The 12,479-nt window shown below is 39.3% G+C and overlaps 2 protein-coding genes across 6 annotated transcripts in view; one reads left to right on the top strand and one right to left on the bottom strand.

Annotated features, from left to right (window-relative positions):
- Positions 1–2,334, top strand: part of ABHD12B (abhydrolase domain containing 12B) — a 43,310-nt gene extending 40,976 nt beyond the window's left edge. For all 4 annotated transcript variants that reach the window (XM_039329465.1, XM_039329464.1, XM_039329467.1 and 1 more), the window contains 2 exons: positions 559–683; positions 1,802–2,334. In XM_039329465.1, the coding sequence (XP_039185399.1) occupies positions 559–683; positions 1,802–1,826 (150 nt within the window). In that variant the 3' untranslated portion in view covers positions 1,827–2,334. The remainder of the gene's footprint in view (positions 1–558; positions 684–1,801) is intronic.
- PYGL (glycogen phosphorylase L) overlaps positions 1,923–12,479 on the bottom strand; it is a 37,005-nt gene continuing 26,448 nt past the window's right edge. Inside the window, exons 15-20 of one of the 2 annotated variants that reach the window (XM_039329463.1) lie at positions 10,793–10,851; positions 9,726–9,867; positions 8,165–8,372; positions 7,097–7,231; positions 6,237–6,303; positions 1,923–3,050 (exon numbers count right to left, since the gene is read on the bottom strand). In XM_039329463.1, coding sequence (XP_039185397.1) covers positions 2,850–3,050; positions 6,237–6,303; positions 7,097–7,231; positions 8,165–8,372; positions 9,726–9,867; positions 10,793–10,851 — 812 coding nt within the window. In that variant the 3' untranslated portion in view covers positions 1,923–2,849. The remainder of the gene's footprint in view (positions 3,051–6,236; positions 6,304–7,096; positions 7,232–8,164; positions 8,373–9,725; positions 9,868–10,792; positions 10,852–12,479) is intronic. The other variant, XM_039329462.1, reaches the window with a different exon arrangement.

The following is a 12,479-nucleotide window of genomic DNA, read 5'->3' as shown; positions in this document are numbered from 1 at the left end:
CGTAACTAGTAGCTCCCAGCAACTTGGCCAAGAGTGGGAGCTTGGGAACTGGTGGAGCCCAAATCATACAGGTAGTCTTTGACTTACAAACATTTGTTAGTGACCATTCAAAGTTACAGTGGCACTGAAAAAAGTGACTTAATGACTTAATGACTTACACTTAGGACCGTTGTAACATCCCCACAGTCAAGTGATCAAAATTTGGATGGTTGGTAGCTGGCATGTATTTATGACAGTTGCAGTGTCCCAGAGTCACGTGATCACCTTTTGCAACTTTCTGAGAAGCAAAGTCAATGGGGAAGCCAGATTTACTTAATGACTGGGTTACTAACTTAACAGCTGCAGTGATTCACCTAACAACCGTGGCAAGAAAGGTCATAAAACGGGGCAAAATTCACTATCTTTGCTTAGCAACAGAAATTTTAGGTTCAATTGTGGTTATAAGTCAAGGACTACCTATATTTAATTCCATTCTTAAGGGGAAAAAAATCAGTTGTGCAGCAGTACTTACAGTCCACTTGGAGATTCATTCTCACTCCTCTTTTTCTACATGCACAGCTTTTTGAGATCACATACGGTGCCTCTGAGAAGAAAGACAACATCAAGTTTCTTTCCTTCCCACCTTCCATGGGTTTGGGGCACGACCACATCTCCTCTCATCCCGAGCTTGCTTCCATTCTCAAGTAAGCACACTGAGCCAAGTTTATGCTACTGTTAAGACTTCTGTGAAAAGTTTTCTCTTTTGATGCTTCAGTGGCTTGAAATAGAGAAGGACACAGAATACATGCCAACCCAATACACTACAAGTGTGACTGTATTTATATTAAGCCATGATTCGCTTATCTGGGTTTACTGAATAAACCCAAAGGACAGAATCCATGGAATATATTAAGTGAAAATCCAAGCAACCACATTACGGTTTCATGTTATATAAATTTCACGTTTGTTATATAAACTAGGCCATAGTACAGAAAATCCATTTTTAATGGCAAAATGTAGATTTTCTTCTTACCCGATTAAGAGTAGCTTAATCAAGCAGATGAGCTTGTGCTTCTGAGATTTCGAGAGAGAAGTCATTTTGGAAAAGAGTTCCAGCAGCAGTGGCTGAAAATTTATCATGCAATACTTCTGTCCCATGCATGGTCAAACTGGCCAATTGTTATTGCTACATACTGTACTGCTGTGACGGGGTTGGGGATGATGAATTTCAATAAATGGAAAAGTTCAGATGACTACCACTGAGTGGTGAGTGGGCTATTTATTTTTCTAGCTCCAGTTTAAAAAGCAATAGCAATAGTAATAGCACTTAAACTTATATACCGTCCCATAATGCTTTACAGCACTCTCTACTTTACAGTGTAGAAGCATGATTTGCATATTGACCCCAACAATCTGAGTACTCGTTAAATCGATCTCGGAAGTCAACCTTGAGCCCCTTCAGGATTGAATTCCAGGCTGTGGGCAGAGTTTGCCTGCAATACTGCACTTTAACCATTGTATCACCAGGGCTTAAAAGATTATATTCAGATATATTATTGTTGTTTTGATGGTTTCTAATTGCTTAATATTTCATCCTTGCCTTCTAGCTGCCTTAAGTTCCCTATCTGCAGAAAGGCAGTATATTATGTTGAAGGAGGTGTGTGTAAAGCTTCTGCTGTCACAATTTGTAGTTTCATAATTTTTCTGCATAAAATATCCTACCCAAACCTGGCCAAGTGAGTCAGACAATTTGAGCAGGAGGTTGATTTTATACGGCACCAAATCTAAAGAACATAAATTCTTTCTGTGTGTTCCACAACAGAGACTTCCTCAAGAGCATTACGTAGGATCAGCAATCAAGTGGACAGTGACTTTGCAGCAACCTCAAGGAGACATCTGTTCTTGCCACGGATATTAAAATAACGAACAGTTGGAAGATAAAAAAAGTGGATTTCAGTTTATTTTATCAGGTGAAATTTGCAGATATACGTTACAGAACATTACTGGGCAAAAATACAGGAGCTTTTGAGTCTAGCAAAGATTTCTTCTTTTTATATAAATGCACCTCATCTTGAGTGCTATAAGCCTTATTTCAGCAGAACATCTTTTTTGTCTCAGCATGTCTTCTTACTCACAGTTATGTTGCCAGTATGAATCAATTTGATTTATAGTGTACTATACAGGGCAACTTCCTTAAAGGCCCAATGCTGTCAATATCTGCTAAAAGGGACAAGGTGTTCTTCAGAATACTTCAAATAACTATCATTGCTAAGTAGGAACATATGCTCGCCCTTTGAAAGAAGAACATGTAATCCAGATTCTATACAAAACAATACAAATTCTGTGTTAACGCTGTCTTTTCTTAAAATGTATTCTTTCTGCTAATAGCTCATTTCATGAATGTACATCTTGGACAACCCCTTTCATTTTCTTTAAAAGACAACAATTGAGCAAAATAGAATATTTGGTCTCATTAATGGCATTTTTTATAACATCTACTATAAATTAGTAAAAATGTGCCCTTTGAACTGTACTCTCTAGTTGTGCTGGGACTACTATCTAGCATGGCCAAAGATCATATTGGCGAACATGAGAGATAAATAGTCCGGCACACTTAGGAGCCATCAGGTGAAATAGAATGTATCAGAGCAAAATTTTTTGGAACAATTCCCAGAGTTCCCAAAGAAGGGAAGGAGAGAACAAATAAATGTAGACAATGCATAAGATACCCCAACTGCCCTCAGTGCTTGTAAGCAAAAGAGAAGAGGCCACTTTATTACCATTACTTGTTAAATCCATGTATGCTTTTCCCAGTGTAGGGTGTACTGTGCATTATCCATGTGGAGTTAAGCTTGCAGGACTGCTTGGACTCACACACGCAACTTTTCAGCTGAGTCATTGGCCAGCATCTCATCAGCAACATCGCGAGGTACATTGGGTGGTGGGATCTTGAGGTCAGAAGGTTCCACATTCCAGATATCACGGGCGTATTCTTTGATGGTCCTGTCACTGGAAAACTTCCCAGAGGCTGCAATGTTCCTGATGACCATTTTGGTCCATTCTTTGGTGTTCTGTAAGAAAGAGCTAATGTGAACCTGGCTCTTGCATGACAATCAAACATGGTACAGCCACCTACATGGTACTGAATATGGCACAGCCCTGCATGACACACTATAATTCACCTCAAATTCCTAACAAGCAATACATGTTAGATCAGGAGTAGGCAAATAACAGTCCACCCCCATTTTTCCTGTCCTTCAAGAATGCATAAAAAATATAGCCAATTAATTTTGGATGGAAAAAGAAGGTAAATTAGAGCAAAAGCTCAATGACATCTATTTTGCATTACCAAAAATAACAGATAAGCATTATTTTAACTTCCTCTGATGGCACATATCACTGCCATGTCTCCTGCATCCTGCAGCAGGGATGAGAAAGAAACTCCCTTTCTTCTTGCTGGTAAATGCTATGATAAAAAAATACAGAAGGAAAAGAAAAGAAAGAACCACTCCGCTAGATGCTGGCTGTGGAATTCTGGGAGTTGAAGTCCACATGCCTTAAAATTGTCAAGTTTGGGAAACACTCTGCTAGAGAGAAGTTCTCTGTGGATGAGCTCCAGAACGAGTCTGAAAGCTTGGAAGACTAAATTTCTGTTTCCGGTGATCCACTCAGATCCTGCAACGTTATTCTGGGACAGGTTATATTCATCTTCATTCGTGAAAGACAAGAATAGATGTATAACATCCATCCTAATCTGATGGCAAAGTGCATGGTGGAAACAATTACAGGAGTCAGTTCAACTCCATTTCTAAGACAAACCTAGTTGGAGGAAATTAATTCAATATATTAGAAGAGCTCGACCAAGAGAGGTGAAGGATGTATTATAAGGCTTGAAGCCAGTAAAGAGAGTATCAAGATGAAAGAACACAGAACAGGCAGCTGTTGTCTATAGTGAGATGAGATGAGCAGAAAAGGATTTCAGTGCTGAAAACCCACATATCTATAGAGTGTTGGCAGGAGGAAGTTGACGGGACAGGAGCTCGTTGGGAAGCTGTTCAGTCTTATTATATAACATATTATTTTAGCTTTTAGGGTTTTATTTGGCAAATTAGTTAACTATTTTATGAATGATTTTAATGCTTTAGTCCTTAGGAGCTTCTGACAAGCGAAGACCACGAGGGAAGCCATATTCAATGACCGCCTGATTCATTCACCTCTGTAATGATTCACTTCATAACCATGACAAAAAGGTCATAAAATGGGGCATGACTCGCATAACAACTGCCTCACTTAGCAACAGAAATTTGGAGCTCAATTGTGATCATAAGCCAAAGGACTATCAGAACAAAATAGCTGTATTGGAAATACTGAGGAAATTGCTCAAGAAGGGAATCATTTTAACCACATGCTTGAAATTATAGGTTGCTTAAACAGTAACAGCATTTGGAACTTCTTTGTGGTTTTGACAGATCTATCAGTTCTTTTTTTTTCCCTCTTAGTGGGTTTAGAGCAGGGGTAGGCAACTTTGGCACTTTTATGATTCATGGACTTCAACTCCCAGAATTCCTGAGCCAGCATGGAAGTCCACGAGTCATAAAAGAGCCAAGGTTGCCTACCCCTGGTTTAGAGATACTGTATTTCAGCCTTTCCTTCTCCACTGGTTGCTTGTTGAGCACATTTAACCTGTTTAGTACAGGTAGTCCTTAACTTCCAACCTCAACTGAGCCCAAACTTTCTGTGGTTAGGTGAGTTTTGCCTTATTTTATGACCTTTTTGGCACAGTTGCTAAGTGAATCACTGCATTTGTTAAGTTAGTCACACGTTTGTTAAGTGAAACTGGCTTCCCCATTGACTTTGCTTGTCAGAAGGTCACAAAAGTTGATCCCATGACCCCGGGACATGGCACCCATCATAAATACACGCCTGTTGCCAATCATCCACATTTCGATCATTTGACTGTGGAGATGTTGTAACTGGATCGATCTCCTTTATCCAGGAACACATTCCTGAGCGGTCATGCTCCTTTTGCAGGTTAGCTAGATATTTAAATCGCATAACTTTGAAGAGTACAAACATTAGGATATTCCAATGTCCTCCCAAAAACTGTTCTTGGCAGCAAATACAAAACCATCCCTTATGAGCTAAGATTATACTCTTGTGGAGAAGAAGCTATCAAATCCATAGCTCATGTCCTACCAGGCCCAAGGAACCAAGGACAATTGGAGTATTTTATTGTTTGCTTACAGACAGATATCTTGCCAAAAACTAAAGCATTTATCTATATAACAATTAGATACACCCTGTGCACCACTGATGGGGGGTGGAGCGGGGGGGGGGAGCGACATCCGCCTTCCATCTTTTCCTTTCATACTAAAGATTTCAAGCTATGTGATCTCTTTGTTCCCTGGGAACACAGCCCTTCCTTCCTGCGACTCTGAACTACATTCCACATGTCTTGTTATACTGCACCTTCCTAAAAAGACTTAAGGGCCCATTTTATAATTCCTATCTAGTGAAGTACCCAAACAATTGATTTATTTTATGCACAGTTGCTTTTATCAGGTCAGTAATGCTTTCATTTCCTTGAATGTATTATATAGTGTGCTACTGTTTTTAAAATTAGACATACTCTGATCATCTTAATGACCTAGCTATAATTTTAAGTAAAATAGCATTAGCATTTTATGCTTACATACTGCCTCATAGCGCTTTACAGCACTCTCTGGGCTGTAAAAGCTGCTTAATTATTTTAGTTATTTGTTCATTTGTAGAATCCTGGTCACTAATTATAGAGCAATAGAATTATAGAAAGACTTAGAAGCACATAAATTTAGTCACTGTAGTGAATAAAATCTATCACCTCCAGCAAACTTACTAAGCAGATGCATGTGTAAGGCATTCAAAAAAGTAAAGTTCTGAGTAGCTTGGCCTGATACACAAATAACTTTTACTCTAGTGTTTGTTAATCCATCAATTTCAGTTAGTGGTTAGCCCAGTATGTCATGCAAATTCAGAAAATTTGGTCCAGTAAACATGGTTAATTTAACTGGGTATGTGTGTTGTACAAATTCATTGTAGAAAAGGTGGTTAATTTGTCCAGTCAGAGACACACAGGACAGAACACTGGAGATTTGCACTTTGATCATTCATTCAGATGCTTATACAGTAAACACTGTAAACATAATGGATTTGGACACAAATTAATTAGTAACAGGTCATTAGTTTATAACACAGAAATTTCTCCACACCCAGCTTACCATGTAGAGTTGACTGACACTGTCTTGGCACTTGACATAAGCTTCATAATCTGCAAACACTTTAAATCTATCCAAAAGAAAACCAAAATGTGTGAAATGTTTTAAAGGCAATCTGAGTTTTAGATTTCTAGATCTAGACCATTGGTTAGTCTTGAATGGTCTTGAATTCATTATTCCAAAAACCATCTTTAGAACACTACAAATTATTTTTTGTTCAGAGGATTAGCTTCTGGGAAACTACCAGACCATACATAGGATTGTTAAATCAGAATAGAAATAAACACTGTATTCCAGAAGGATCCAGAACAATAAATTTTAACATATCTTGTAATAAGCATCCATGAAGGCACGGGAGAATGATGGGCAACAACCACACCAGTCTGTTTCTGATAATTGGGTACTCTATGATAACAAATCACCTCCATATCATTTAATTTGTGAGCAAGCCAAAAGTATGTTCCCAAAATTTAGAATTAGTCTACTGGCATTTAATCTTAATGTAGTCCAAAACCTTGTCCAAGAATAGAGGATACTGCAAAAATCTTTTGACAAGTCTCCACTTGGGTGGGGAGTAACACATTTTCTTTAACCATTGGTGATCCCAAACATTAAAACTGTGATTATATGCATATACCACTATCCTGCAATTCCAACCTGAATTTCATTGGCATGACAAAATAATTTAAGGGAAGAACTTCATAATGGATTCAAGATTCTTGGTGCTTTTAAATTACATAGTAGACCAAAGAAAACTGACCTTAATTTTAACCGACCTTAACAGGACTCAAATGTTTGTCTGACAAGTGATAAGGGGACATATGGTCATTTAAAAAACAAATCTGTAAGGCATCTTTACTCACCGGTCATGGTGGAACAACATGTTGACCAAATCTTTGAACAGATCAGGTTGTTGTGGTGAAAAGAAACCACTTTTGATCTGATCCATAGCTTGCTTCAATTCAGGAAGCTTGTTATAATATTCCTGAGCATGGTACCTGGTGGAAGAAGATGGAGCCATCACTGTTAGATGAGTAACAGGTACCACAGAATATTCACTTTGACAGCAGACCAGGAAAGGTGCCCAGAGAGTGGAGGCGAGATGCAGAATGGCACCGAATCCAAAAGATGTTTTATTTATGGTATTGATTGGTCAAATTTGTATGGCTGCTCATCTCACAAAAAAGCAATATTGGATGGCACACAACACTTAATTAAAACAATACACATATAAAAATATTCATTTATAAATATATATTAAAAGCCCAAGAATAAGAGAAAATAATGTAAACCACGGTTAAGGGAGCCATCACAAGCTCTCACAGGTCCCCCGGGATCCCCAAGCAGATGACAACTAGTTCTTGAAGGACTAGCAGAATGTTAACAGTGAGCTAACCTCACTTCCAGGAAGAGAAGATTCCACAAGGTGGGCACTAGGGCAGAAAAGACCCGCCTCTTGAGACCCGCCAAGTGTAGTTCCCCTACAGATGGGATCCACAGCACAAAGGTTTATTATTTGAAATGCTCAGATGTTTTTCATTCAAAGCAATTAATCCATGAAAAATATAACTCACTATCTATTTCAGCATTTTGGCTGATTCCACCCACTCCCTTTTTAATATGACATTAGCACATGGACAAAAAAAATGACTGTAGGAAGTGGGAAGTTCAAGAGAACATTCTATCTCCAGGCCTCGATGCCTTAATAAGGCAGGAATAGAATTCCATACATTTTTTCACCCCAATAATATAAATTTGTAGCACCCATAGTGCTAAATCTTATGCCATTAAAATGTGAGGTCACGCAAACACCATTATTCTATTCTGTGTCTTCCTCCTCAATTCAAGTTTTGGAAGTCAGTTTCACTTCAGACAATTGAGGATTTTTCCTACACCACTTGTGCCAAAGTTGAGCTGTTAACCAGTCTTACCCTCTCTGGTCCAACTCTGCCACATCTGGCACTCTCATGCCAAATATGAAAAGATTCTCTTCTCCAGCTTCTTCTGCCATTTCTACATTGGCACCATCCATGGTCCCGATGGTCAGAGCCCCATTGAGCATGAATTTCATGTTGCCAGTGCCTGAAGCTTCAGTGCCAGCTGTCGAAATCTGCTCTGATAAATCTGTAGCAGGGATCACTGCCAAGAAAATATTATCTTAGTATCTGGGCATTCCTTTTTCCCTCATTTGCATTGCAACTGGTTGGCAATGTAGCAAGGCTGACTCCCTGTTGCTGATTTGTGCACTTTTTGAACTAAGCCCACCAATAGACAAAATTTCTTGTGGGTGCATGGCTCCTGCCCATTAGTTTGGAAAAAATCAAAGAAAGCAGAGATGTTTCTGTTCATAAGAGGTTATTATTCAGCATCTTGAAAAATGTTACATTTCAAGGCCAGCTTTAACAACTAGCTTGTCTATTTGTATCCCCCTTTTTCATCTCATTTATGGGGCCTAATTGAGGTGCACAAAAGTGAGACCTTTTAATCCCTTTGTTATGAAATAGTAAAAGAAGAAGACAAATTGCTATTACGAATAATTATGTAATACAAGTAAAAGAGATATACAAAGCTTATCAATCTGAGATATAACTTTGTAGAAAATCCCAGAGTATTTTGCTCTCCTTCAACTAACTGAAATGGTCTAGAAGATTCTGGAAGCAAATCCTCTAAATTGCAAATGATTTAAGGTGTTCTAGGAATGATTTGGTCTTGAAAGACACTACTGTGTCTGGAAAGCCATGTCTGGGAACACTTTGAATTACTTTGAGGTGGGACTTTATTTCCAAAAACCTGCTCCTGTGAATGGTGTGGTCTGGAGGAGGTTCAGTATAAGAGTTAGGAAATATTTCTTCTTCTTGTTGTTGTTCTTGTTGTTTATATTAAGTAGAGTATATATATACAGGATGTATAAAATCCCAGGAGTCCTTCAAATTCAAAACCTATGCATCCAGGACACTTCCTAATCCATCATTGGATGAATACCACAACAGCACCCAGTTTAATTCTTTGTTCAAGGACTTTAAAGAGTCCAACTGAACATTCTTCTATTCTCTACACTTATCAGTCAGCACTCTGAGCTCATTAAATATATTGTCCCCATCCCCTCAATTCTGAAAACTTTGGTACTTTTCAGTGTGCTGATTACTTTTCTGTGTAGATAGTATTGTGCTGTGAAGCACTACAGATTCATTTCCAAAGAGATATTCTAGAGTTCACAGCAGCATAAAAGGAGCATTTCTCCAAAACTTTTTAAAGCAGCTGCATTATTCCTAGATTGCATGGCAGCCACACATTCATAGGAAATGTTGAAGATGCTTGAAAAAGCTGCAGATGGGTCCTATACTCAATGCTCTGAAGCCGCTTTTGGAATCAAATCTGAAACTCTGATCAGTCCTATTTATTAGTTCCTTAGGCACAGCATGGCTACTGGTCATCAAACTGCTCTCCTTCCTATATTTCCCAGCCTGGTATCTCCAAGATGGATTGCATTACCTTTTTCAGCCAGTGAGACTCTGTAATTCTCCAGAAAGATGACCTTCAGCTTGCTTCCAACCCCAGGATCATTGTTTACTACATGGCCTACAGAAGTGATCAGCTTTATTATTATCTTAGCCATATGATACCCAGGAGCAGCCTAGAAGAAAGCAAGCAATGCAACAGTAAGGAGTTGAGATTATGATGGTCATGACTACGAATTCTACTCCCAACTGAATAAAACCTGCAGAAAACCAACATAATCAAGCTAGCATCTCCTGACCAGCATCTAAGAAACTGTTAGAGCAGCCTTACCCAATCTGCTATGCTTTCAAATGAAATGGGACTACAACTCTCACAATTCCCAAAGAGCCTGAAAGAATTTGGACAGTTGCATAACTCCAATGCATCTAGAAAGCACCATTTGGAAAAAGTGAGCTAGAATGCATGGGATTTTTCATGGTGGTGGGCAGGGGAAAATGGGATATTAAAAGCTGCATACATTTAAGTGGGAATAATTTTCATTGAATTACAGATAGATGAGAGACAGAGAGAGAGAGAGAGAGAGAGAGAGAGAGAGAGAGAGAGAGAGAGAGAGAGAGAGAGAGAGAGAGAATAGATGATAGACAAGTAGACAGAGATAGATAGATAGATAGATAGATAGATAGATAGATAGATAGATAGATGAATATTCTTGCCATCTTCACTATCCTTTAATTGTTAAATGGATGTGAATCTAGTCAGGAGTTCAGAAGGAAAATATCAAGAAATTTCACGGCTGTAGACTTGATAAGGATTTTTTTAAAAAATCCTAGAAGGCAACGGCAGACACTTCCATAAGAAGCAGCATAACTCTATCCATATCTACTTTAGGCTATATATACATGTACATAAACACACACACGCACACAATTTAACCTAGTGAGAAAACAAAGACTCTCTCACTACTACCTATTTGCATAATTAAAGATGGATTAGTAATGAGAGTTCAGGATAGAGGCAGAAAATGACATTTCCAGCAATGTTACAATTTGCTTTGCAGAACACCCAAAAGATGAATCTTGAACCTCAAATTCATCACTCACTTTTCCACCTATTATCACAGTCCTGGGCACAAATGGCTTCGTTGGATCTCGCTTAATGCCTGCAAAGGAGAAAGACAAGAGATTCCAAGCTTGACTTCTGTCCAGGCAAAAAGTAAATTGTCCTTGCCTCTTCCACCCCTCATCGCTCTTTGCTTCCCTGGAGTTACTTTCTTTGAGGCCCATCATGCCAGCTCTGCTCTTTCTTGAATGACTGCAGCCAATTTGGCTTCCTTTTCTTGCCAAGAGATCTCCAACTTTGAGGGTGCTGATGGACATCTTTGGAATTCTCAGATAATGTTAGAACATTTTCTCCAAGTATCATGGCTGCCATTCTGCTAACCTTACATTGCAAGCTTATAGCCTGACATTAGTAATGGGGGGGGGGGAGGAGGGAGAAGAGATTGGAATGTAGGGAGGAATCGGGGAATGGGAACCAAGCCATGCCAGCCTGAGAGACACCAGCCAACCCAAGGTCACTCATCAGAACACAGACCTGGAAAGCCACAAACAGAGGGTCCCTTACCTAAACAATATGACGGCACCCAATTGGACATTGACTGAAACAGGGGGATAGCCAGGGAAAAGGGAAAGTTAATTGTGCAGTTTGCATGTGAAAATGCCAGATCCAGCTTTGCTACTTCTGTAACCACTTTGGCTTAGGAAAATATACTCTTGGTGAAAGCAAGATGACTGAGTACGACGGTTGACATCAAGTGATTTTCATAATGCAAACCACAAAACACCCATTTAGCAGAAGGCAAACTGGCCTAGATGGCCCCAGATTCTTCCAGCTCCTCTGCCACTATGTCATATTTCTAACTGAGAAGAATATTTCCAGATAAAGGACGCAATTGAAATCACCCATAGTTTTTTTTTTTTTTTTGAAGGCTTGGACAGCTATGTGGTAACAGCCAGTCTAACACTGACTCTTTTCTATACGAAATGCAACATTCCCATTTATTTTTAATTAAAGAATGTTAATATCAGGTAGTCCTCAACTTATGACCACAATTGACACCAGAATTTCCATTGTTAAGCAAGGTGATTGTTAAGTGAGTCACCTGATTTTACAGTCTTTATTGCCATGGTTGTTAAGTGAATCATTGCAGTTGTGAAGTAAATCACTTGGTTATTAAGGGAATCCAGCTTCCCTCATTGACTTTGCTTATCAAAAGCTGGCTGGGAAGATCACAAATGGCAAATCATGTGACCCTGGGAAGCTGTAAATCTATGCCGGTTGCCCAGCATCTGACATGACCATGAGGATGCTGTGTCAGTTGTGAGGACCGGTTGTAACTTTTTTCAGTGCCACTGTACACTTTTTTTCAGTGCCATTGAACACTCACTAAACGAATGGTTGTACGTCAAAGACTACCTACTAAGTAAAAGTAGGGCATGAAATCTGGCATTTGCCAAGGGAAGTATCGCTAAGGAGTCCCAAAGTTCCTCCCTGGGAACTTGGGAAGTAACGCTTCTTCTCCCTATTCACAGAGGAATCATGGAGGTGTTTCATCCTATCTTAATAATCTCAGGTGTTTTCAGGTATCAGTTCCTGAACATAGTGGACACTGTAAAGCAGAGTTCCCCAACCTTTCCAGCTTGGTGGTCTGGAAGGAAAGGGAGGAGCAGAGAAATGTGCGCATGTGTGGTCCACACGTGTGCACACACAAACGGGGACCTGCGCGCC

The sequence above is a fragment of the Crotalus tigris genome, unplaced genomic scaffold, assembly GCF_016545835.1.
Source record: "Crotalus tigris isolate CLP2741 ecotype Arizona unplaced genomic scaffold, ASM1654583v1 scf7180000024398.1132909, whole genome shotgun sequence".
Taxonomy (NCBI): Eukaryota; Metazoa; Chordata; class Lepidosauria; order Squamata; family Viperidae; genus Crotalus; species Crotalus tigris.
The sequence above is the reverse complement of the archived record's forward strand: the minus strand, read 5'-3'. Positions and strand labels throughout refer to the sequence as shown.